The 27820-nt window shown below is 35.0% G+C and overlaps 1 protein-coding gene across 1 annotated transcript in view; it reads right to left on the bottom strand.

The window, feature by feature from the left end:
• The window catches only part of HECTD2 (HECT domain E3 ubiquitin protein ligase 2), a 78136-nt gene that overhangs the window by 11806 nt on the left and 38510 nt on the right, over positions 1-27820 (bottom strand). The window contains exons 6-19 of the mRNA XM_049645412.1: positions 26642-26706; positions 22619-22664; positions 20760-20869; positions 19189-19337; positions 18499-18622; positions 16123-16219; positions 12173-12280; positions 11181-11313; positions 10164-10252; positions 6283-6441; positions 3105-3179; positions 1909-1996; positions 1718-1824; positions 328-443 (exon numbers count right to left, since the gene is read on the bottom strand). Of these exons, the coding sequence (XP_049501369.1) occupies positions 328-443; positions 1718-1824; positions 1909-1996; positions 3105-3179; positions 6283-6441; positions 10164-10252; positions 11181-11313; positions 12173-12280; positions 16123-16219; positions 18499-18622; positions 19189-19337; positions 20760-20869; positions 22619-22664; positions 26642-26706 (1466 nt within the window). The remainder of the gene's footprint in view (positions 1-327; positions 444-1717; positions 1825-1908; positions 1997-3104; positions 3180-6282; positions 6442-10163; positions 10253-11180; positions 11314-12172; positions 12281-16122; positions 16220-18498; positions 18623-19188; positions 19338-20759; positions 20870-22618; positions 22665-26641; positions 26707-27820) is intronic.

Genomic DNA, 27820 nt, shown 5'->3' with positions numbered 1-27820 from the left:
TCTCTCTGTCTCTCTCTGCCCCTCCCCTGTGCTCACTCATGCTCTCTCTCTCCCTCTCTCTCAAAATAAATAAATAAACTTAAAAAAAGAGTAAATTTTCTATAGTTTTATAGAAACTTACTTAGATCACTTTCTCCCAAGTGGATTGCTAAGTGATTTCATATTTAATAGTCTCACCTTACTTTCTAAAGATAAAATAAGGTAGGGTGGGACTCTACAATATTTGAGCTAACTTAACTTGATTCAAAGACTGTGAATTTGACAAATAAGTCACATTCTCTTTCATTCCCTCTCTGCAATCTCACTTTCAGAAGGAAATGAGCTCACCGTATAGTTAAGTCCGTTTTCGCGTAGCCATCATACTGAGTGCTTCTCTGCAGAGCGTGCATATCCAGCTCAGGACTTCCACAGACCAGAATTTCAACCTCTTCTGGACGAAGCAGCTGCCGACAGTCATTTCCCCAAAATAATAATAAAAAGTGATGATTAAAAAAGTGAAATTGGAACTATCTTCCCTGAATCAAATTACAAAACATGTCTTCTAGTAAATCAAGCCATTTTTGTTAAGGAAAAATCTCCGTTTTTATTTTTCTACCGAAGTTAAGATATTTTTGCTTCTGAAAGTTTATAAATCTTGTCAAACTATTAGGCTCTCCCTTTTGCAAATAGTAATTAGCTGTTTGCCAGAAAAACAAGCAGATGACTAAGCATGAATCCAAATTACAATTCTCCCCCCACAGCCTGCTTGAAACTCTGAGTTACTCCAGCCTCCTCCCGATACCCCACGCACCTTCTAGGTGCATGCAGAATTTGGGTACTTGGGTTACAGTCTGTCTCATGTCGCCTACTTGTTTTTTCACCCATATAAGTTGTCTCCCACCTAAAGAGATTAAAACTTAAGAATAGAGACCATGCTATGCCATTTCATTCTTATTTTCCCTCCTTCCACCCCCACAACTACCAGTGCGTCACAGCCAAAATCCACTTAGAACTCAATAAAGTGCTCCATTTTCAAAGGTGTTTTTAACAACGAGTATGTGACAAAGGTTACTCTAAAACAAGCTCTCTTCTATAAAAATAACTCAAATGGAAGACCTTACTCCAAACCCTCATAATAAAACTGAGGGGAGATACAAGTGGCATGACGGAGTGCACCCTACGTAGCTTGGGTGGAGAGCAGTGCTTCTTTAGAAAGCTATGCTTTTATCTTAGGATATTTCCAACACAGTGTTCTATATAGCAGCTGACCCATATTCACATAGCTAAGGCAAGCCAAACCAACGAGAGTTCATCATGATTCTGAAGACAAACTATTTCCTATGGGTAAATGATAACTCCGAGCTGCAGCCAGAAGCAGTTTCAATATGTTCCTTAATCAGAAGAAGTTGTGGCTTTTGCCCGGGAGCTTATGTGTTGACTCCGTTAAGACCTTGAGCCTATGGGATCTCTTCATCTACTCTTGAGGAAAATTCTTAAAGCCCCAAAAGAGACAGTATAAGACACAGCACAAGGAAAGAAAAATAGAGTTGACTGGCCTTTTTTCCTATTAGAGAATTAAGGCTGAAATGAGAAAACTCTTTATTTCTAGCTCTACCTTTAAAAAGTAGAAATTATTTTCTATTTTAGAAGCTTATCTATTAAAATACTTAAGGAGTTATTTGTCAATATTATAGTATTACAAAACCTAATTAAAAGCCTAAGTTAGTTTTAAACTCACCATCAGGGCATTTGAAGCACACACACTATGAAATCCATAATAAAATGCAGCAAACTGCTTATAGATGGATTTGTTGAGAAGAAAGTCAACATAAAGCTGTACATATTCTGGAAAGCAATTTTACATCTGTTAAACAGTAAAAGTAAATGGTAAACTGATGCATTTTAATTAAGAAATGGTGTCTAACTTACCTTTCCTATTTTGATTGGTAACTGGAATTTTATCACCACCTGGCTTTAAATTATAGGACTTAATTATTCCAAATTCTTCTTGAAAAACCTGATGGGAGATTCCAACACACGATATTTATTGCTATGGTTAATTTAATAGTAGGATTCAGTGAACTGGTCTGTGACATTTAAGAACAGTTTTCTTCCTGGTTTTAAATATAGAAACTACAGGGACAAATCCTCTCTGTTGAATACAGTTAAACACCTAACAGCTGTTCATAAACTTGTGTGGCCATTTAGATAATACACAGGTCTTTGGAGCTTTTGGAGCTATGTGGATTACTCTGATTTCCATCTCCCAATTATTGTTAGGGGAATGGAAATGAGACCATTTTGGTCTGAACCATTAGTTCCTGCTTCTAACTTTTTTCTTGTAAATGTTTAGCCATTTTTGAGAGGTGGTGGCCAGGGCGGGGGGGGGGGGGGGGGCGGGGGGGGGGGGGGATGAGAGGGGAAGGGGCAGAGAGAGAGGGACAGAGGATCTCAAGCGGGCTCTGTGCTAACAGCAGCAACAGCAAGACTAATGTGGGGCTTGAACTCACAAACCATGACATCATGACCCAAGACGAAGTTAGATGCTCAACTAATTGAGCCACCCAAGTGCCCCATGCTCCTATCTTCTTGTATGAAGCTAAAATAGAGGCTTATTTTTATTTTTGTTTGAGAGAAAGAGAGAGCATGCGTGCACAAGACAGGGAGGGGCAACGAGAGAGGGAGAGAGAGAATCCCAAGCAGGCTCTGCACCACCAGCCCAGAGCCCGACCTCATGAACCATGAGGTCATGACCTGACCCGAAACCAAGAGCTGGACGCTTAACTAACAGGGTCACCCAGGCTTCCCGTTTGTTTCTTTTAGTTTTTATTAGGAGAGGCTTATTTTTAGAAGCTGAAAACTGTGAAAAAGTAACTGAGTCAAGGAAATATGACAGTTGCCTAGCAGAGTCATAGGAATTTCTTTAGGCACTCTCTTGACTGCTCATCTACAAGTGTCTACTTCACTGTCTCTGCTTTATTGAGTTAAGATCCTTTATGACAAGGAATGGTGTGTACTGATTAATCCTTGTTCATCTTTTCTAATGATAGGTGTTAAATAACAAATGGCATTTTTTCATATATGAAATACATGGTTAACAGAAAGCTATTTGCCTTTAATAGTACCTGGAATGTTGAATAGAAATCTTCTTCAACATTGCCTTCATATGATAGGAGTTCACTTAACCCATGGGCCAACTCCTGTAGAAAGAAATCTGTTACCCATGTTTTTAAATCAAATAACGTTACCTAAAATAGTTAAGCACGTCTACTTCAGTTAACTTACATGTGAGATAGAGTCGATACACTCCAATTTTAAACTAAAGGTAATATTTGGGATATATTTTCCAGGGAATGAAATGTTTGTTAGTGATTTCTACGACATAAAAGGCTTGGAAAAACTCACTAGAAAAAGTCATATAAGAGGAAAACATCTAGTTGAAATGATGGAGGCATGACTCTGGGATCTGTTCTTAGGTAGCAAGAGTGCAGTTTCCATAGTAAATCACTGCTTTCTGCAACGTTACTACTTACGAATTTGTAGTATTTAAAAAATCTGCTGTATTAGGATACATCTTTTAAGCATAAATACACACAGTTCATATACGTTAAGTGGTTCCTACATTTGTTACAGTGCTCTCCTCTCCCCCCAAAAAAGTGAGAACAGTGGAAGAAATAGTTTCCTCTAACTCATGTTATCCATGAACAAATATTTACAAATAGAAAAATTAATGCATTATTGAAAAAATTTTCACGTTTTATGAAAAATATTATAGTTTAATTTATTTTAAATTATTAGAAGAAAAGGTAAACAACAGAATAAGATTTTACATACATAATACATTTTCCATTCCATTAAAGTCAGAAAATTTTATACAAATCTAGGCTGGCACAGATTTGGTATGCTTGTCATCCTTCAATTATTAATAAAAATTATGGATGCTGAAAATTATAATTGGGAGTTTGAAATTTGTAAGAACTCCAGGGACTAGTAGGTGAACCCAAGGGAAAGGACTTCTCATCTTTCAGAGGTGAAACTTTTAATGACAAAGTTAATAGGTCATGAAGTTATATATTCAGATCTGTTTTATTTAGGACTACAGGCCCTTTATTTCCAGACTTTGTAGTCTCAAACCCCTATTTTTGTGGAGAATTTTTTTTTTTACCTGTACTGTCAGTCTTAGACTCTTAACTATAATATACTATTTCTAAAATATTAGTTACCCACATAAACTTATGATTTTGTAAACGTGTAATTAAAGAAAGAGTATGTGAAGATACTGAATACTATTTTTATACACCATTTGAATACTCTGGTCTTGTTTAATACAACATATTCGGGAGTGACTTAAGCAGAAGAGATATTACAGTTGCTGATTCAAGGTTATTCTGGAGTCTCTTCTATTCTCATCTAAAACCCTCAAGTGTAATTTTCACAAGACTGTGTTGGGAAGATTTCTTATTGTTGCCACTGGACAATTCTAGTGCTTTGTCTAAGGAAACAGTCGAGTATTACTGCATTTATTACTGTATTTATTAACAGCACACACTAGGCTCCATCGTTGGATATTTCACTTACTTTCTGTACTTTTCATCCTGTGTTCACATATACTGTCCTTAAATTAAGAAACCTGTCTACTCCTACATGTTTCTCTTTGCTTTCCTGTTACTCTTCTTAGAAACATACAGTGAACAAATGGGTAAACAAAGATTTGAATAAAAAAGCATTAAAAATTTTTATGGATATATTTACCCCATGTGAAGTGGAAATTAGGCAGCAACTTTTAATAGGTGCTATTAATAAATAATCCATTCATAAAAATTAAAAAAAATTACCCACATTCCACTACTCTAACACAGCAGTTTTTCTACATCCTTTTAATCTTGATTAATGCATGTATAGAAACTTAATTTCTTCTACAGCTGATCTCCTGGTATACGCAGAATCTTGATTCATTAAAGAGCCAACATAAGAATATGAAATTAGTGCAGTGAAATCTTCAGCTCCATAATATAAAACAATGTTTTGGTATGGTTATTCATAAAATATCCATTATTATTGACAACAACAACAAAATTAGACCTAAATGAGCCAAATTTGAATAACTTTAATCATAAAATTAGGCAATTTATTGGCCAAAACCAGTAATAAAATGAGAAGACTGGTAACAAATTTGACAAAAACTGGATATGTGCAACAAAAAAAAAATCACAAAAATCTAAAATGAGACAGTAACTCAGATATCAGTCTACTCCCAACATTTGACAGATAAAAAATTAAGTGAATCATCCAGAGTCATAGCTAGTGTGTTGCAGATACAAGACCATAAAAGGGAGACCTCTCAGTTTCTTAATCAGATCCTACTCTATTAACTTGGGTAAACTCTCATATCATATTTTTTTCTAACTACTAAGTCTAATAAAAATGTGGTTTTATGCTCTTAATTGAAAATATCCCAAACTAACTTCCAAAAATGTGCCTGATGTCAACCCACTGAGGAGTATGAAGAGTAGTTTTCTAACCAAACACGTGTTCTGGACGCGTTTCTCAACTTTCACAGGAAGGCGCCAACCCTGCACCAAACTCATCGGGCCATTAAAACACCGGGGTATTTAGATAGGAATACTTAGCAACAGAGATTCTCCACATCTAGGCTATTTGCCAAAGACTTTACTGAGAATTTTCTGCTGACCAATAGTTATGAAAACTCAGCTGTAAAAAACATGATCATAGGGGTTTGTCAGAAGGATATGGATAGTATCCACTCCTCTACTAAATTTTAATCTTGGATTAAATCTGATGATCAGAAATCTAATTTCTGAATTGAGGAATGTTATAAGAGACAGTACCATGAAATTCATTTGTTGTCTTCATTTTAGAGACATTTTTGCAGATACTATTAACGATACTGCACAGTATCATCTTAATAAGAATCCACAGAAGTAATCAAGTACCAAGAACTTTATTATCCCATGTAATCCTCCATATATAAGTTTTGCTATCCCATTGTTCACATAAGGAAACTAGAGTTCAGAAAGATTAAACAACCTATCCAAGTTCACAGGACTGTAAGTGGCAGAGCTCACTTCAAAGCCTGTTCCACTATGCTGCAAGAGCTTAGGGGTGCTGCAAAGTGGGTGATGTGTCTCTATGAGGAAGGAGAAAGACGAAAAAGGAGATGGGTTCCAAAGGTAGAGAGAAACCATATTTAAAAATAAGAATAGCATTAGAAGGAGAAAGGCTTCAGGTAGAAGAGAGATGATTTAGCATTAAGGAATAAGATGCTAATGACTTTATACTTACAGGCATAATTTGACATAAGTCGTCAGTGGTCACACTGCAGATGCCTACTGGTGTATTCTGATCACTAGGAATGATGGGAGGGCTCAACAGTTTCTTGTAACAGCAGGGGGGGAAACGAATATCCAAGGTAATGCTGTTATAAACAGCTAGTCCCATAAGCTATGCATACTGAATGTTAAGCATTAACATAAAATCCATGACAACAAATGAGTTTTGAATTATGCATCAGTATATTTCTTGCACAGTTTTTTCAGATCTAACACCGACTTTAATTAATCCCACATACTTCCTTTCCTTTATTTTCCATAATATAATTCCTTGATTACCAAAAGTCATGTGAAAAGAGGGAAGGGTTCAGGTGACAGTATTTGATGATTTCCCTAGAAAAATTCATCTAAGATCACAGTAGATAACAACTTCAGACATTTCATAAATTGTTTAACATACAAGGAAACATTTTCTAAATTTAAACAATTTTGGTGATTTTATAAGTAGCAGCAATTTATTCAGAACTCGATGCAGAACACACTACTAATTCTGGTGATCATTTTGCTATTTTAAAACTAACTACAGACTATGTAAAGACAGCTGAACTGAATAAACCATATGGATACACGCACACAAACGCACACACATGCTACTGGTAAGCTAATAAGACGATCAGTCTCCTACAGAAATAATTGAAAGGGCTTTATTACCTGGAGTTTACTCAAAGTGCTGAAGTTAAAAAGCTATAGATGTTATATATCTAAACCCTGCCCCACTATATATTATTTATTACTTATATGGCAGAATTTAACTTACCCATTTGCTGAAAGAGGGTTTTAAAAAATTTTTTCAATGTTTATTTATTCATTTTTGAGAGAGAGAGAGAGCGCGCGCGCGCGCGCATGCGCACAAGCAGGGGAAGGACAGAGATAGAGACACAGGATCCGAAGCAGGCTCCAGGCTCTGGACGGTCAGCACAGGGCCTGACTTGGGGTTTGAACCCACGAAAAGAGGGGTTTTAAATGTCATATTTCAACCGTCAAATAAAGACTACTATATCAAGTTATTAAGGAAATCATTAATTTTATAGGCTCAAAAGGAAATCTAAACATGTGGGCTGGCTAAATTACTGAAAATAATTTTTAGAAATTGGAAGGGGCGCCTGGGTGGGTCAGTCGGTTAAGCATCTGACTCTTGATTTCAGCTCAGGTCATGATCTCACAGTTGTGAGATCGAGCCCCAAGTTGGGCTCTGCACTGAGCACGGAGCCTGCTTAAGATTCTCTTCCTCTTGTGCATGTGTGTGTTGTCTCTCTCAAAAAAAATTTTTTAATCGGAAGACAGGCAGTATTTCAATTTACGAAGGCAGAACAAAAGTTAATAATAATTTAAGGAATTGATAAGTTATTTTATAGGTAGCCATATCGACAGAGACTGAGCAGTGTATTCAAGGGACAGATACTGAAAATGAGCTATAACATACTTCTATAATTGCAATAATAACAATGATAATGACCATAATATAATTATAGTTACCATTTATGATCATCTATCAGAGTGACAAGTTCCAAGCATTTTTGATTAAAAATTAAAAAAAAATCATAACTCTAAAGGCAGGTTTTTAACAGTAGGCTCATAAGATTTGCTACAGGGCACTTTCATATGCAGAGTACAGTGTTTCATTTCACAGTAAGTCAGCTGCGCTGGTTGAAGCAGGGGCGAGACAAGGATAGGGAGGTTCTTCTGGGTCACTGAGGGAGGCATCATGTAGTGCAAACAGGGTAGGGTTTGAATACCATGCGTCAATGCCCTTTTTGGTAAAAGCCATTCTAGTTTTTAAAAACTGGTATACTATGGTTCTTCATGCAATCTTCGAAACATTTTATAATTATTGTTATAGGTTTCCCTATATCATTTCTTGTAAACTCCAAAGCCTTACTGTATATAAAAATGAAGTATTTGGAATGCAATGCTGTCAGAACTACTAGCACAACAAATCTTTGGAACTGAAATTTATAAGGTGAAAATACGTTATAGAACCAACTACATCTTCTCAATTGTCATGTGTGTTCTCAATTTTTACTTCTCCTCACCTTTGATAGATCTCTCACCTACGTACATGATCACAATCCATGTGATCTCACAACCATCTCACATTTTTCCTATATATTATCGTGCTTTTTGGGCGTCAATCTCACTTTCTATAGTTTTGTCATGTGTGTGCATGTGAGATAAAGACACATAATAATGCGATAGTAGTGGCTATAATAATTTAATTTAGATTTAATAAATTAACTTGAAATATGCAGCATATGTAAATATGCTTACTGTGCTTGCTTTTTTGGGTAATGATTGGATAGAAACTAATGCCTATTTGCCAAAGAAGCTAATTAGTAAGCTCATGACTTAATGTATAATACCATTCTAAAAATGTGATGGCTAAGTAAGCTCTAATACTTCATTATAAATATTAGAAAGTCAAAATATCACCCAAATCTAAGCTGTGATAAGAATGTAAAGTATAATAAACATATATATGAGGGAATTCAAACAACTCATACTCATAGTATAGTGAGAAGCATCTGTGACTCAGGCCTTCAGTGAAACTGGAACGTGCAACAAATGATTACTGTAGATAATACAAAATAAAACCATAGGTCTAAGAACTGGTAAGCGTTCTATTTTGTGGAACTTGGCACTTCAGACCTTTGGACATAACAACATATACAAAATTTCAAATTAAGTTTATTCTCTTAATGTGTGGTTTTCTCCCTACTACCTTTTCTTCCATCTACTCTCTCAGTTTTAATATACAATCCTCAGGATTTATTACAAGTATAAGAGACATTCCAAGCCCTCTCTATGGTCATTCCTGACTGCTGAAGGTGTCCTCCCTAACTCCCGGGGTGCCCTCTGCTTCAATCAAGGCCCCCCACACTGCTCTGTAACAAGCCCAGCACAATGCAGCCTGTTTTCTAGCCATTCTCCCAGTCACTCCAGCCCTGTGCTAATCAGATAGAATGGTTCCATTTTTAAATCTCTATCTTCTCTGGGAAGAATACACTGACCCTTCCTTCTCCAAACTCCTTACCACTTCATGTCAAATAATCATGTGACTCTGAGAATTGATGACCTTGAATTGGTGGTCATCTGCCCATCTAGAGGGTAACCTTCTTAAAGGTGGATATTCTTCTCTCTTTTAAGCTAGTTATCTCCAGTGCTAGCTCACTTATTTACTCTTCCCTCCTTTCTTCCACCGACGATTATATTTCTTAGAATTAAAAGACCTAATGCGGTAGGTATCTTTTCCAATCTCCTACCCAATGCAGGAATGCCATCTTCAATACACCGGAGAAGCATCAGAGGATGGCACAGAGGATGTAAATTAATTTACATAATTAAAAAAACACTTTAAATAACAACATATACTTTAAATATTCCCACTCTATTCAATTTAAAATTTTTATGGATGTCTCAGGATTTGGGGGAATATTAAAGACATAGATTTAATTTCCACAATTTCAATTTATTAAACTCAGTGAAATAAGCACAAGGTAAAAGAACAGAAAAATAGCTCATTATGAATGGGAAAGATACTTTTGTTTTAAAAATATCTTAATTTTCTAATAATTTAAATAATATATGAAACAAGAACTGTTTTTATTTTGAGATCATGTTTTCAGAGAAAAATATAAAAAATTCATAATTCCTTTTAATTAAGTCTGCTGACATATAACTGTGATATACTGTGATACTGCAAATGATTTAAAGTCTATTAGCAAATTTGACAAGAATATTTAATCTGCAAGACTTAATGAAAAGTTTTCCAAAATTCTGATAAAATTTAAAATTTCTAGTCTATTAGCACCTCCTAGTGGAAAGTTTAAAGGATACAATTCCAACCAATCGGAATTCAGAATAGTTATCACATTTAAAACTGCTAAACCAATGGCAGTGTGAATCCTTGTGATATGTAAACATGCCTGAAAAAAAAAAAAAAAGAAACATTTCATTAACATGACTGATTAAAAAAAATCAAAGTACTAAAAGTGTACATGATATCTCAACTATTAGAAGCAAAACATTTCAGCACCAGTTATTGTTATAAACCATCTTTCATGGTAAAATATATAAAATATATACACAAAGAGTATGTGAGAACATTTTACTGTTTATTGGTATCCTGAACCAAGGGTATATATGCATTAAAAAGATAGAAACTAAATTAATCAGTTGATTTTCTTTTTTAAAAACAACAATGTATAATTTATAAGTTATGATCAAAATTAATTATGAGGATTATCTGGGGATTTTAATTTATCCATGTCATCTCTATTTTCCATTGCCAGAAAGAGGTTATATCTACATATATACAAAATAAAAAGTAAGAAAAACACTTAAAACTGTTTGAAGAAAAATATTTTATAGATACTAAGGACTGTATAGGTGTTTTCTCTAAATAAAAAATAAAATTTAAATTTCAAGTTTACTTTTGTCTTAAAAAATTAATGAATTCTTATTTATGAAAATGGCTCACAATCTAACGAAAAGCCCTCAGCTATTAGTGTAAAGCAAGCTGCCATCTTGTTTCTAATTCTGTATGTTCTTTATTTCAATGACAAATTTTCATAAGTTTGATTTATTCAGGAAAGAGGTGGATGTTGCCTTGCAAATATATACTTACAGTCTTTATACATTTTGTGTATGATTCCCAGTAAGGTAACAAACATTTTGATCATCAATTTGGTCACTTTTAAAAATATAAACAAAAATCCTTAAATTATTCAACATTTTTGGTTGACAAAAAAAAAACAAACAAACCTATAAAGTCATAGGGTAGGTGAAAAATAAGTCACTACTTGAATCTAACAATTATGAAGAAAGACCAGTTCATAAAAATTAAATGCTCACCATAATCTGGATGAAAAATTTGGCGAATTAGAAGAAGGAACCATTCTTTGGTCAAGCCACCCATATCCAAACCAGCTTCCCCTACAAACGTAACTTTCAACTTCTTTTTTAAGTCTGCTCTTTTCCGGGTTAACTATTTGAAGAAATTATATTATAGAGATGAACAAAGAGCAGTAAAAAGGAAATTAACTTTTTCAATTCTGGGAAATGTGGTAAGCAATCTTTATCTTTCTTTACAATGTCATAAAACTCACTCCATTCATCCATTCATCCTGTAATTTGTCAGATACTATGTGAATTAAGCATTATTATGTCTGTCATATAGATTAAGAGAAAGATTAAGAGAGATCAAGTACTTTGCCCAAAGTTACTGTCTTCTGGGTTCTTACACTGCCTCCAAGATTTTAATTTAACAGGTTATATCATAAAATAATTAATTTCCTTTTCTTTAACTTTCCTTCCTGATTTTAAAAATCACATAATGACATCAGCCATTATCTTATAACAGCCACACGAAGATCTGGCTGAAGCACCGTAAACACATGAAGCTCTGTAATATACACATATACATACAATCAAAGTACCTCTGAGCCTGAGTATACTTAATATACCCTGTAGGTCAGACCTCTATAGATGAGTAATCTCAGGCCTGGAGAAGTTAAAATGACTTGTTACCCACCCAACCAGTAACAAAGGTGGGTCTAGAATCTAAGTTACATATTCAGAAACACGAATTACTCATTTTCAGTGTTCAACACAAAATCCTTTTCTGGGGAGTTAACAACAAACCATTAAGAAACATAAATAATGAACACAAGGCTTAATTGTGAATACACGACTGATTTTAACTATGGTATCAAAATATAAGGATGCACACCTACTGGCATACAGAAATGAAAAACAGATTACTAAGATTTCAGTAATACACCATGTTGTAGAATTTATTTAAAGTTTTAATCAATTAGTTCCATGTTGGAATAAATGATCTATACCTCATCAAGCGAATCACTAACCAGATGTGTCCGTCTTACTTTCATATTTAGAAATAGCATGTTCATATCAGGTCTCTGTCTTCGAGATACTTTATCCACCAGACTTTGCTGATTAAAAAAGAAAAGCAAACATTTTACTTTTTAGTTTTTACTTAGACTATAATTTCGTTTAAAACATTTAAGCACTTGACTAAAAATCAGTTGTATCCTTCTCTATGCCCTCTCTCATATAAATATTTTCATAAACTCAATTATACAAATTATTATTATTATATATTTATATATTTTTTTCATTTTGAAATAATGATAACCAAACGGGGTCCAAAAGGGAGGACCAAAAATAATTCACCTTCTACAGTAAAGTATGTTGCATATCAGTTTCCATATGTCTCATCTCTTAAATGGTAAGTCTTTCTGTCCAATAGATACAAAGTGGGAACATTTGAAATGAGGTACATACTACTGATGACAAGCTTGGCTTAAGCTTTTTAAATGGTACTGAATTTACTCTAAAAGCACAATTAGTCTACTTTTAGAAAATAATTTGTCAACATTTATCAGAAACATTAATAAGGTCCATACCCTTTGTCCCAATAATTCCAATTCTGGGAATTCTAAACACAAAAACTATTTTATACAGTGAGATGTTCACCACAGCATCACCTATAAAAGTGGAACTTTAGAAATATTCTATATATGTATTTATATAATGGAATCTAATACTATTAAAATGGATGGTTATAATTATATAAATGCCATGAAAATATCCAAGAAAGGTACAAGTGAAAAAATAAGGGAACAAAAGTGTGTATACAAAATGGTTTCAACTCTATTGCCTTTTAAAAATAATACAGAGAAGGAATAGCAGAAGAAAATTTACCAAAATATTAACAATTGTTATGTTTGGCTACTGGAAATGTAATTTAAAAAAATCTTTTTTTCATGGTTTTTCAAAATATAAGTAATGAGTATGTAAAAAACATTTAAGATATCTATTAGAAATACATAAATATTTATCATATAGCATCTACAAGCTTGTATAATTTAATTAATTTTATATAATTTATCTAAATAATTTTTATCAGACTACTTCATCTTCTTTGGTAGTAAAGGAAAATTACTCTACAGACTAGAGATGAACATTTCAGACATTTTAAATACATGCAGCAAAGTGCTTTAGTAGATAAAATTTTAATACCAAAAATCTACATAACACTGTACTCATGATTTTATAGATTACTATAATAAAACACTCTAATTCAGAGCACTTCATCTCTCTATTTCCAATTCTAAAGACTTTTACTTTTTATTTTTGTTTCCTATTTTAGAAATTTTATTCTTTTTAAAAATTTATTTGTCTAAGTGATATAACGTACAGCATAGGGAATATAGTCATGACACTGTAAAAACTTCATATGGTGACAGATGGCAACTAGACTTATCATGGCGATCATTTCATAATGGGTAAAAATATAGAATTACTATGATATACATCTAAAACGAATAGGATACCGTATGTCAATTACACTCCAATTAAAAAAATTATTATATTTTTTTTTAGTTTCACATTTACAGGGTAAATATTAGTTAACATATAGGGTAATATTAGTTTCAGGTGTGGAATTTAGTGACTCATCACTTATATACAAGTACCCAGTGCTCATCACAAGTGTCCTCCTTAATGCCCATCATTCATTTAACCCATCTCCTCCAAACTCCCCTCCAGCAACCCTCAGTTTGTTCTCTATTGTTAAGAGTCTGTTTTATGGTTAACAATAAACCATAAAACCACGTTTTATGAACCACGTTCATTTGTTTTGCTTCTTAAATTCCAAGTAGGAGTGAAATCACATGGTATTTGTCTTTCTCTAAAGGTTTTTAAAAGTGTTTTTCTTCCTTCTCTGGGTCTTCCCTTTGATACTCAAAAAGATCTATACTCCTGGGGTAGTACCCTACTGTCCTCTTTCCTATGTTCTGTTCCCAGTCTAGCTCCTGGAAAGCCATAGCTCTGGAAATAATCAGCAAACAAATTTATACTAAGATGCTAATGGGAGACAAGGTTTAGTGGCTACTCCTCCCATCAGGAACTAATATTTAATAGAAAATACTTCAAACAAAAGAAGTAAGCCCCAAATGGTAGAATTTGGGACACAGTCTGATGAGGAAGTTATTTTTGTTGGGCAATCTCTTTCGCAACTTCAGATAAGCTCTTGTTTACATTAACTACTTGTAAGGCTGTCTGTCCTTGGGTCAAAATGATCACCAGTCATTAATTCCAAGTGGTGTGACAATTTACAAGTTAAAATGTTGGGAAACACCCATAATAACACATAATTCCACTTAAGTCTTCAATCTCTACTCATTTGTGTCCATTCTCTGTGGAAGACGCCTGTGACAGCGTCTACAGCTGCCACTCTCCTTTTAATTAGAAAAAAGTTCCACAGAAGATATCTGATGTTTCAAAAATGAGTGCCACAGCAGAAAACTGCTCAGAGGAACTAAGGGAAACTTCTATCTAGCTCTTTCAGACTTTTTGTTTTTACAAATGTACAAAATCATAGCCCTAGGTTAAAAAAAAAGTACTAAAATTGCATACAATTGTAACTGTTGGCTGCATTTATGTTCTGTTCCCAGTCTACCTCCTGGAAAGCCATCACACTGGAAATATCCAGCAAACCAAGTTATACTAAGTTGCTAATGGTAGACAAGGTTTAGTGGCATGAAATTGCATAAATGCAACTAATAGAAACTGCCAAAATGAGTAGCTCTATAGACTAATATTTGAGCCAATATCTACCCGAGATTAAGTAATAATTCTGATGCCAAATATACCTGTTTAAATTTACTTTTCAGGGGGGTACAGTGGCTTTGGAACTCCCTTGGTACACACAGGCAATAACGTTTCTTCTAATATTCTCATAGTCAGTGTAAGCTGACTCTGGGATGTCACCAGTCACTCAAATCTTTTGTCCTGCTCTGTGACAGAAAAAAATACTCACCTTCTGGGAACTGAATACTTAAGAATAAACATTTCTTATTTTTAAAAGCATTTTGAAGTATTATAATTTATACTTTAGAATTGTTTTTATATTCTTGGACAAGACATGGAAATCATTTCTTTTTATTCTGAGGATCTCTTTTTATCTTTAGAAGACTACAGCCAACCTTTCTTCTAATTTTTAAAGTAGTGTCATGAAAGCAGATACTCCAAATATATGAGCATTTAAATATATAGTCTAGCATTCTAATAAAAGAAAATCTGCTCCTTCAGAGCAGTATCTATTAGATAGATCTGTATCTATTAGATAAAATACGTAGTTTTCCTGCGCTGTGCTGGATCACAGGCGGCAGGGGTGGTAAGGATAGGCCCAGAGATCAACTTCATCCGAACGCACGATGTGCCTACAGCCAGTCTGACTACCATCCCAGTTTCTATGGGTCTCCATGCATTTTGGTTCCCTGAGAATCGATAAAATGTCTTTCACTTTTTTTGGACTTATTTCCCAGTTTCCCAACATTGTACATCTTATAACTTTCAGGTTATTTCTGTTGGATTTTCATAAAACCTAGGGAATATTCCAGTGGTTTGAGAGGTTTGCTCGTAAGGACACGCCTGGCCTTCCTATAGTTCCCATCAGTGCTCTGACGCTGCCATGGAGCTGGAATATGGTCTCCACAGAATGGCATCCAACAAGTTCCCAGTACTTTGCATCTGTGAGAGGCTTCTAATCTTCCTGCTCTACTCATAATACAGTGAGAATTTGATGAGGGCTATCTCTTTCTTGTATAGTGAATAGGTTTAAGCACTTCTGGGGGGAGTTAGAAAATGAATTTTACTTTGAACATTTCCTGATTATGCTAGAACAATTCACAAGACACTTGATTTATTTATTAAATTATGTACTATATTGATTATAGTCAGCATAAATACGTTTTCGCAGCTGGCTTACCCTTGCGATGCTTATCATCTGTTGCTCTGAGTCTCTTTGAATAATGATTTTTTTTGCAGCTATAGAAATAACGAATGGGTACTGACAGAAGGAAAACCTGCTCAACAAGTAAAAACAGAAAAAGCAAAATGGTGTATTTTTAGCAAAATTATACTAAGGGAATCTAAGGTACCCCTCCTAACAATATAAAACATTGCTTTTGTATTGTGTTTTACCATTTACAAAATGATTTTATGTGTATCATCTCTTTCAATCCCCACAGCCTTGTGAAGCATAGATCATTACTAGATGCACTATGCTTTCATCCTCTAGAGCAAGCTACATCGAACGTTCTGAAACGTGCTCATCACTTACATGGTTTATACAGAAAATTTCAGTTTATGAATAGTCACCTGTAGATCATTACCTGTGAAAATATGGCCGGCACCAAAACCAGGAGGCAGAAGTGCTAATGAAGGAGGATTAGGACAGAAAATTCATGTGTGGAAATTATTATAAAAATCCATTATTACATGGATATTTCTGATGTGCAAGCTTCATTGTATTTAATGCTGTAGCTGAATTGAATGGTATGTATTTGTAAAGACACACAACATTATGATCAAAGGTCATGAATATAACTAACTTCCTTCCTGGATCAGAGCTGATCTTATGTTAATAAAAGAGCCACAAACTATCCCAAGAGAAATGCCTTTAGAGAGAACTACTATGGCAACCGTGACACTTCAGGAGCCAGCCTTTCACCAGAAGTGGCTGCAATCACTCCATCAGTTACAGCTGGAATCCATTCAAGTACAGTCAAACCCTGGGTGCAAAGAAGGCATTATGAGGAAAAAGGAGATAGCCCTAGTGTGAACCACAAATAAAGCAGCTTTCTCCAAGAGGCGACTGTCAATTAATAAGAGCTGTTCAGTACTAATGTGTAATAGTTTTGAATCACTAAGTGCTAACTAAAAATCTGGAAATAAAACAGGTACAATGAGCTTAGCAGGATATATAACGGTCTTATTCTGTTCTTTCAAACAGTGTGTCTCAACCTTCTCCTAGTCATGCACATAGAAAAATGGTACTAAGCAAATAAACTGATGTATCTGCTCAGGGCCAAAGGTGACTTGCTCTAGGGCTCCAGGTCCCCCTCTAAGTCCAGGCTGGCTTCCCCCAAACTGAAAGGATCATAGGATCAAAACTCCGCTGTAACTCATTCTGGTACACCAATGCTGTAGCCCAGTGGTTAGAAGAGCTCTGTATTAAAAGATGTCACTGAAATATGCACAGTAACTTTTGGAATTGTTCTGTCTACAACATTACAATTATATTAAAGGTGGAGAAAAAAAATCTTTGTAAAATAAGTCAGCTTTGCCAAAAGAACATCCATCAGACAGAACAAGGTCCCCAGAAACAATTCTTACCTGGTTCTGAGTGTTCAGATATGGACTGAGATATGTCCATAAGGCCAGTCTATGGTTTTGGCCAATTCTAGTAGAAAGGGTCCCTGGTGGACTGAACCAATTTATAAAGTAATCTGGGGTTTTGAGGATACTTATATCCACACTATATCTCTTAATCTCCTTTAGAATAAACACACTCTCCAGGATATCACATGGTCTGGGATTAAATTATGTTTGGGACAGTCTCACTGGTTTAATTCAAATTATGAATGTGGATATAGGTGCAGTGTATTAAAGAATTTGGTCAAGTGTTTAAAAAATCTATTATACTATTGTAGTAAATACTTTGTGGTGAAGCCCCTTTGCTCTAACACCCCTTCTTTTTATATTGTGTATAAAGGATACTTTTTCTGCAGAATAAAGTAGAAAAAGAATGAAATGTATGTGTGTATGTGCACATGTGTGTGATTGCTGTGTTAGATCAGGCACTGGCAAACTCAGGCCCGTGGAACAAATATGGCCTACCACCTGTGTTTGTATAGAAAGTTTTCTGGGACACTGATGCATGCATTTATCTATATATTCTCTAACACTGTTTTTGTGTTACAGTGGTACACTAGAGTTGGTGTAGTCCAAAGAGCCAAAAATATTTACCATCTAGTTCTTTAGAGAGAAAGTTTGTGACCACTGTACTGGATGATAGCATATAGAAGAAGACGACATAAGAAACTTGCATACTAAGATACAACTTTTCCCTTCTTAAAAAGATGTTGTTAATCAAACCAAAGCCAAATTAACATGTATATAAACTCAAAATGTAAGAAAAAAATGCCTTAAGAAATATAATAATGTTTCAGGACTGGATATCCAAAGTTTATATATAAAGTCATATGCAGATTTAAATTTATTTTTACAAATTTAACGTCCAGTCATTGTTTTGAACAGTATTTCATTTAGGTAAGTAACCAAAATGAGCTTTTGAGCGTACCTGTGAGAGTTTCCAAAGCTCTGCCAGGTGTGGTATTCTTCCATGAGATCAATGTGATCCAATGTAGAATTATAGAAATCAGTATAAGGAATAAGGGGAGGGTGAACCAAACTGTTTGCAGTATCTGTAAAGATAAATTCTAACAATGATCTTTTCCAAAATACACGTGATTCACTCTAATAAGAACACTTTAATGTCCACCAGATAGACTTTATCTAGAAATTCCTATTTTAAGCAATTGTAGTTCCGAAGTTAAAAAGTAGTTTTAAAATTATGGTCCAAATGCAGCCAATAGTTTCTTGCTTTTATAAAATAACTTGTGGTGGGGACTAGAAGACTATAGTAAAGGGAGTACACAGATGGTCACCTTCTCCCACCACTTCCCTGTCAGTGTGTTCTCTCCTAGGAATTCTCAGGAATCAATGCAAGTTCCTGTTTCCTTATGGGTCACTACTTAGCAGGTCACGTGCAGCAGATGGCCATAACACAGAACACTGCCCAATAAAATGCATAAAGCTTTTCCATGCTTATAAATTGACCGTGAAATCTGTTATCAAAACAAGTAGATTACAACTCTTCACTTCAAAGGAAAGTTTTAAAATTTAAGAGAATGCCTCTACAGTACTTTGAGATCCTTATAGAAACGTCCCTAATATTTCACAAAATAGAAGATAAAATCATAAAACCTACTGAGTAAAGACAACACTTTAGATGCTGATGGGATCCACCAGGAGCACTTTGTTATAGGTGGAAATTCTTCAGGCTTTGCAGGAAACAGGCGTAAGGAAATAAATTGCAGCAATCTCTCTACCAATTGTTTGAACCTCTTCTGGGATAATCTGGTAAAGATTTTGAAATAATTCCAATAAAATTCACATTTTCTATTTTGGCAATATATTTGTTAGATATCAAAGTGCATCCTGTACACATACAATTTTAGAATATCCCCTCAAATTTTATTTCTTAAATTGCCAAACATTTGAAAAGATGCAAAATCTTACCTTGAATAGTGTTTCTTGGTTAAATAAGAAATAAACACCAAAATTACTATAAAGTTAGTCTTGAGCATTTCATTTTTAAGGCTTTCAATATGCAGTCAATCCTTGTTATTCAGACTCAGTATTTGCAAATTCGCCTACTTACTAAAATTTAATGGCAACCCCCAAAACCGGTATTGGTGGAGCTTTCATGTGTGGTCATTTGCAGATGTGGAGAAGGGCAAAGAATGTGAGTTGCCAGATGTGCATTTTCCCAGCTGAGGTTGAACAAAGAAACACTCTCCCTTCTTGTTTTAGCTTTCATACTGTAAACAGGTATCCTTTACACAATTTACTCAGTGTCATGTTTTCCATACTTTTGTGCTTTTTGCTGTAATTCTGGTGTTTTAAAAGTTCCCAAAATGCAGTGCTGACGTTCTGTCCAGTGTTCCTAAGTACAAGGGGAATGTGAGGTACCTTATGGAGAATAAACTTGTGTTAGACAAAGTTTGTTCAGACATTATAGTGCTGTTGGTCATAAGTTCAATGTTAATGAATTGACAACTTATATTAAATAAGATATCTTTACAGAGAATGGAGATAAAGCAAGATGATGTATTCATTGGCTGATGGAAATGCTATGACCCACAGCTCACATGAACCTAACCATGTCATGTCTCATGGGAACAATGGTTCAGTATTTGTTAATTCACTGTTAGCAGCAACTTTACAGAACACGAATATCATGAGTAATGAGAATCCACTGTATTTAAAAATAATTTTGAAAATATTTTGCCTCTAATATTTTCTCAATCATAGAGAAAAGTCACTGTTTATGTGAGTGTGAGTATAGTTCTATGAAAAAACATACCGTATTTTTAAAAAATTGATATTGATGGCTAATCTATATTTTATGATGATGTTATTAGGTAAGGAAAAGACACTATGTGTCTTTACTGACATAAAGATAGGAAATTAAAAAACACACACTGAAATAGTAGTATCTGAGCAAATCCAGTCACCATCTTTGAGATATATGAAAACCAATGACAGGAAGGTGAAAGCAGTGGACAGAAATCTCAACAGCTTGCACCAGCAAATGGTTACTTGCCCTCTCTGTGGTACTAACATATATGTTTATAACTGGCTTTGAAATACTGTTAATTAGAAGATCATTTCTAAAGACCTGAAAACATTTAAATATATTTTGTTATAAAAGCACTAATATCAAACTTGCAACTGTACGATTATAAGAGTTCTTATTAGTATCATAGAATGATTTACTTTTTAAACCAGTGAACTAGGAAATGATGATCAGCTTCCACTAAGGTAGCTATCTGTCGTAGCAAGTGAGCATAGATGACATACGTAGATGTGTTATTAAATTGAGGATTCTGAAAAAGATATTAAAGATAATTGTGTTAAAATTTTGTTAACATGTAAAAGGAAAGACACTATGCTTAATGAGCTAAGTGGTAAATTAGGAAACTACATTTGAGATTATGAAATACTGGGTGAAATTCTAGAAAACAATAATCTATTTGTTTGATTATTTAATTAACAGATTCTTAGATTTTGGCTATGGTACAGCAGAAAGAGCATGGGCTTTGAAATTTAGACAGATCTGGGTCTGAGGGCTGATTCTACCACTTAGGCATGTTCCTTAAACTTTGATTCTCAATTTCCTCATCTGTAAAACAGGAATGATAATACCTATCTTACTTGTTTTAAGTAGTAAAAAAGAAAATGTATGTAAGGCACCTAGCTCGGTGGCTGTTCTAAGTGATGGCAATCACTGTCATCCAATTTAAAAACCTGGTTCTTCCTTGATCAAAAAAAAAAAAAAAAAAAAAAAAAAAAAAACAATGCTGGAAAAACAAAATAAAAGCTGGTTGTGAAACTTTGGCCACTATGAAATGAGTTAGTTGCATATCTCACAAAGAACAAGGAGAGAACCACATAACAGCTTTCGACAACTTTCAGATGTTAAAGGGACACTGAAGGAGTACCTGAAGGCTAAGCAAAACCTCTAGTTATATTTTCAAAATCTAGCACTCTTCTCACGATGTGCATTTCAAAACGTCATGGAAGAAAGGATTATTAATGAAAAATAAACTGAAATTGTGGGAAATAAGAGAGCACCATGTATTTTCAAAATTGACTTACTGGCAAGCACAAATTCAAATTCAGAGAATGCCCTCAGTTGATAGCCTCACCTAGTGGTGCTCAAGAGAAGGTATCACGGGCAGAGGGGACTGCTAATTAATATACGCACTTAACAAATCTGAACAAGCTGTCATTTCTCTGGCTTTTACTATCTACATATGTTTCCTCTCTTTCTTCTACCTTTGCTTTTGTCCTCCTACCTCTCTCTTTCCCTTTTTTCATCTCTCAACTACCTCTTTTCCATCTTCCTCTTTTTTTCCATTTTTCCTTTCTCCCCTTTCTTTTATTCCTACCATGTAGGTTTCCTTTTACTGGACATAAAATTGAATTGAACACCATATCTTATTTAACATAATTTTTTCTTACCTTTAAATGAGATAAGAATATACACAAGCACCTTTTGTAAATTGTAAAGACTATACAAAAGCAGTATGCTAGCTATGTAATAACATATTTCTTTTTCAAAAAATAAGACAAACTAAAAATTGCTTTTCATTTGTCTGGACCTTATTTTTTCATATCAAGAACCTGTATCTCTCACGAGGAAAAAGTTCATCACCTTTGTAGAGCAAATATAAGCAACCACTTTGATTTTTCCATTAGAACTCTAACAAAAGCATTTACTGAAAATATCTAGAGAAGTTAGAAACCTACTAGTTGGGAAATACAATAAAGTTGTGGAGCCCGTTAGAACTAGTGACAAGAAAAGAGGTTGGCTGGAGGAGGAAGAGGAGCTTCCATGCTGCTTGTTACCCAATACCACAGCAGAAAGGCAAGAACTACATTAAAATTTTAATCTCCAAGATAATTTAGCTTCCCATTGTTTATCTGTTATAACTTTAATGTTCTGGTTATATTATAATCTAAAAAGTATCAATAATGTTGCCCAAAATACTACTTAGTACTTGATATCATTTCCCTTAACACATGCATAGACCAAGATCTGAATTAGACAACTTCGATTCTTGCTTTCTTACCTGTAAAAGTATAAAATATGCTCTAAGATCATCTTTTGTTCGTGGACTGTAAAAGAAACAAGCATAATTGATTATAGATTTGTATTTGATCTTATAGCATCTAACAAAAAATGATCACTACATGTTTCTGTGAGAACTGAGTTGGTAAAAGCCAAAAATGAGACTTAAGTTAATATGTATGATTACTGAGACAGTAACATTCACGATATGCTGGGAATATAGGTTCCTCTGTGCTTACCCGTGGCTGGTTCTGAAGATAACTAAAAAGTGAATTAAGTAGGCTACAACATTTTTGGGGGTAAATATCATGACTAACTCAGGAAGGAGTTAAAAATCTATGAACAATCAACAATTTTAGAACACTTATGTTTTTGTTTTAATAAAGGATAGCTGATATCTCACTTAAAAATACTGATGCACTGAAGTAAGAAAATATGTTTGTGTTTACAGGTCTATTTCTGAAGAGATAGATCTAGAAATGTCTGCAAATCAAATCACACTTTAAATATATCTAGTATGTTTCAAATTAAATTCTAAATTAAATTCATATTTTAATACCTCTGAAAAATGACTAACTGGTAATTGTCTTCCATGTTAATCTGGATTGTCACATTATCAAATCTGACCAAGAGTTTTTGATATTCCAAAGCTGGTAAGGGTTTCTTTTTCACCCTCTCGGGATCGACTGAATACGTTCTCGCAAATACCCGGAAGTAACTTCTTGAATTAAAAATGGTTCACCTGTATGTTAACCAGATGCAATTCATGATCCTTGACTGGGTCCTTGATTGAAAAACAAAACCCAGATATTAAAGAACACTTTTGAGACAACAGGGGGAAATGTAAATGTGGGTTGCATTTGAGAGAGTCCTATTAGAAAAATGTTAAATTTGTTTGGTGCGACACAGTGTTATGGTGATGTAGGAGAATGTTGTTAGGGAATACACACTGAAGTAATTAGAGGTGAAGTGTCTTCCACTTGCTACAAAAAATAATTACACATGTACTCACATACATAGGGCGAGAAGGCAAAAAGCAAATGTGGCATTAAATTAACAACTGGTGAATCTAGGTGAAAGATGTACTGAGTTTTCATCATCTTTAAGTTTTCTGTGGTTTGAAAATTTTCAAAATTAAATGCTGGGGAAAAATGGTTCCCCTTCCAGTATCTCCTTGAATTTCCTTTAAGAAAATAAAATCACTAAATAATTATTTACTTTTCTGTTATAGTTACAAAATAAATCTAAAAACATAAACCATTACCCCAAATGTCTTAAACGACCTTTACAAAATGTGAAGCTACATAATCTGAAAATATATAACGTATGTATTAAAATGTGAAAAATGTATACACATATTTTTATAAAAATGTTTAGTCAATAACATTTCTTTGTAGAAGAACTATCTTGACTGAATGAGGATTTAAATTGTTTGTGCTTAAAACAAATCTAAACTATTTCTGTCTGTAATATTCTAAATAATTGTCATACTATTTTCTGAATGGGACTATTGTTATGTTTTAGAAATTATATTTGGAAGTATTTTAGGGGCGCCTGGGTGGCTCAGTCGGTTAAGTATCCGACTTCGGCTCAGGTCATGGTCTCGTGGTTCATGAGTTTGAGCCCCACGCTGGGCTCTGTGCTGACAGCTCAGAGCCTAGAGCCTGCTTTGGACTCTGTGACTCCCTTTCTTTCTGCCTGTCTCCTGCTCACACTCTGTCTATGTCTCTCAAAAAATAAATAAATGTTAAAAAAAATTTTTTTTAAATGCTCAAGGCAATTCATAAATATTAAAATTCCTGGTGACAGGCAAACACTATTTTTTCCATTTTATAGCAATACCATGCCAATTTCCAATTTCCTGTCCTGGGGACTAGTAATCCAATGCAGTACACAGTTCTGCGCACTCAAGTTGTGGCGGGAGATCACAGCTCTAGGCCAGACTGCTTGGGTCCTAGTCCTGACTCCAGCACTTACTGTGTTAACTTGGGCCATTTATGTAACTTTTCTGTAAATTAGTTTCCTCTACTGTGAAATGAAAATAATCGTATTACCCACTTCACAGGCTTGTAGTGAAGATTCAATGAGAAACACATGGATGATTATTAGAAAGGTGCCTAGCCCATAATAGTCAGCGAGCTTTAGATCTTGTTGTTATTCTAATAAACCCAAAATAAAACAAGATTTTTGGGTAAAGACCACACGCTCCTTAGATAGATCAATGGAATTATCATTTAATGTGTCTCAGGCACGCTTCGGCAGGGCATGTGCTAGGCTAGAAAGCACTGAGTATGCTGAGCGTGGACTGAGGCCGGGCAGGGTCAGGCCCCTGGGCTTCCTCATCTCTCCGGAATGCTCCGCATGTGCTAAATCTCTCCATTTTCAGTAAAGCACTACGTGTTTGACCACAACCATACAATTCAAGGAAATGTAAACTTATTACTGGAATGATAAATTAGGAAAAATACTGTTAAGTTAAAAATCACAGGAAACTACACAGTGTGATGTCAATTGTTTAAAAAAGGTGACTAGGAAAAAAGATGGCAAAATGTTAACATTTTATACTTTAAAAACAATTTGTTTTAATGTTTTATTTTTTGACAGCGTAGAAACAGAGTGTGAGTGGGGGAGGGGCAGAGAGAGAGGGAGACACAGAATTCAAAGCAGGCTCCAGGCTCTGAGCTGTCAGCACAGAGCCCGATGTGGGGCTCGAACACACGAACTGTGAGATCATGCCCTGATCCGAAGTCTGACGCTTAACCGACGAGCCACCCAGGTGCCTCAACATTTTTATGCTTTTAAATAATACTAGTAGTGCTTTCTCTAAATTTTCTGTAATAACCATGAATTTCTTTGAAAATCAGAGCAATGTTACTTAAAAATACGGAGCACATTTAACATTTAATAATTTTGATATTATTTTTAAATGGGGCTTAATATAAACATTCGGATTATAATTTAATGGTATTTCTTTGGCTTCAAAAGAAGCTATTATTTACATTATATCCTACTTAAATAATATCATTTTAAATAATATGGACTTTTGAAAGTATATTGTTGTGTTATGCATATCCACAGTTTCAACATTATCAATCACATGGCCCATCATTCCTTATATAACGACTCAAGATTTAGTTCTAAGAAAAAAAATACTTCAGTAGCCAAACTTACATTTCCTTATATTAGAAAGAAGAAAAATTTTGCTCTAGTTACCAGGAAGTCCAAAGCTAAATTTAATGTCCACGTTATTTAATTCTAGATTACAATGTAACTACCCATCCCGTTTTTGTTCCACACACATATCTGTACATAACAAATTTTATATGCAATTTTTTTAATGTTTATTTATTTTTGAGAGAGAGATAGAGTGCAAGTGGGCAAGGGGCAGAGAGGGAGACACAGAATCTGAAGCAGGCTCCAGGCTCTGAGCTGTCATCACAGAGCCCAAAGCGGGGCTTGAACTCACGAACCGCAAGATCATGACCTGGGCTGAAGTTGGATGCGCAACTGACTGAGCCACCCAGGTGCCCCTATATGCAATTTTAAAGGACTCACAGATCCTCTGAAGCTCACCTATGGACCTTCCTGAGAAGTCACAAATCTCAAGTTAGAAAGCTTTGTCATAAACAGTTTGTTTATTTATTTATTTATTTATTTATTTATTTATTTTAACGTTTATTTATTTTTGAGACAGAGAGAGAGACAGAGCATGAATGGGGGAGGGGCAGAGAGAGAGGGAGACATAGAATAGGAAGCAGGCTCCAGGCTCTGGGCCATCAGCCCAGAGCCCGACGCGGGGCTCGAACTCACGGACTGCGAGATCGTGACCTGAACTGAAGTCGGACGCTTAACAGACTGAGCCACCCAGGCGCCCCTGTCATAAACAGTTTATAATTTCTTTCTGATCTATGTTTTTATAACAACTAAAATTTTTTTCTGAGAGTAAACTACATACATATATATTAAAGACGTATGGGATGTAGAAATTATCTGTATCAATTAGCTAAATGATAGTTACAATTACCCTTTCCATTCTCGTAATAGGCTGTTAATGATTCCCTTTAATACCGTCTTCTGAATGTCTTGAGGCTGTAGGCAAAAGAAAATCATAAAATAATTAGGATTAACTACTTAGGTGACTTTTATATGTTAATTATAGTGACAGATCTGTTTCAATAGTTAAAATCTGACTTGAGGACCCAGAACTGCCACTTATGGTGGTATCACTTTCACATCTGAGAGGGCTAGAGCACCAATGACATAAGATTACAATGAGAATGCTCCCCGGGATGGGTCATGCACCACCAACTGCACAAACATATACGGTGGCCCTTTGATGACCAACATCAGTTTTGTATGACTGAAAAACAATTTCACTCTCCCTGGATTGACAGGATAAAATCACGAGCACAAGTCCAAGAGTAGCATGTTTAACAGTATAAAATGGCTGCATATATTTAAACATATGAATACCACCAGAACCAAGTTATAATTAGCAGTTAAACCCACAATCCTATTAAGTGCAATGAAATTATGTTCAATAAAAAAATAAGACTTTTTTTCAGGGGCGCCTGGGTGGCTCAGTCAGTTGAGCATCCAACTTCGGCTCAGGTCACGATCTCATGGTTTGTGAGTGGGAGCCCCCGATCGGGCTCTGTGCTGACAGCTTGGAGCCTGGAGCCCGCTTCAGATTCTGTGTCTCCCTCTCTCTCTGCCCCTCCCCTGCTCATGCTCTCTCTCTCTCTCTCTCTCTCAAAAAAATAAAACATTAACAGAAAGACTTTTTCTCATTGTTGGATTTGGAAAAGGCATAAAAAAAATTCCTATATAGTTTAATAATTCAAATACTAAAAAAAATCGTATTTCCATTTTAGAGAGTTTTCCCCTTGTGTTGTAGATTTAATTTTTTAGTGTCTATAAAACATTGACAATATTCCAAGTCAAAAAAGGTCAGACAAATGTCCTAGGAGTGGAATTTTTGGGTCACAGTATATATGTACATGCTTAAGAGTTAGTAAGTAAATGGGGCGCCTGGGTGGCGCAGTCGGTTAAGCGTCCGACTTCAGCCAGGTCACGATCTCGCGGTCCGTGAGTTCGAGCCCCGCGTCAGGCTCTGGGCTGATGGCTCGGAGCCTGGAGCCTGTTTCCGATTCTGCGTCTCCCTCTCTCTCTGCCCCTCCCCTGTTCATGCTCTGTCTCTCTC

Source organism: Panthera uncia, chromosome D2 (genome assembly GCF_023721935.1).
Source record: "Panthera uncia isolate 11264 chromosome D2, Puncia_PCG_1.0, whole genome shotgun sequence".
NCBI classification, from domain to species: domain Eukaryota; kingdom Metazoa; phylum Chordata; class Mammalia; order Carnivora; family Felidae; genus Panthera; species Panthera uncia.
The sequence above is the reverse complement of the archived record's forward strand: the minus strand, read 5'-3'. Positions and strand labels throughout refer to the sequence as shown.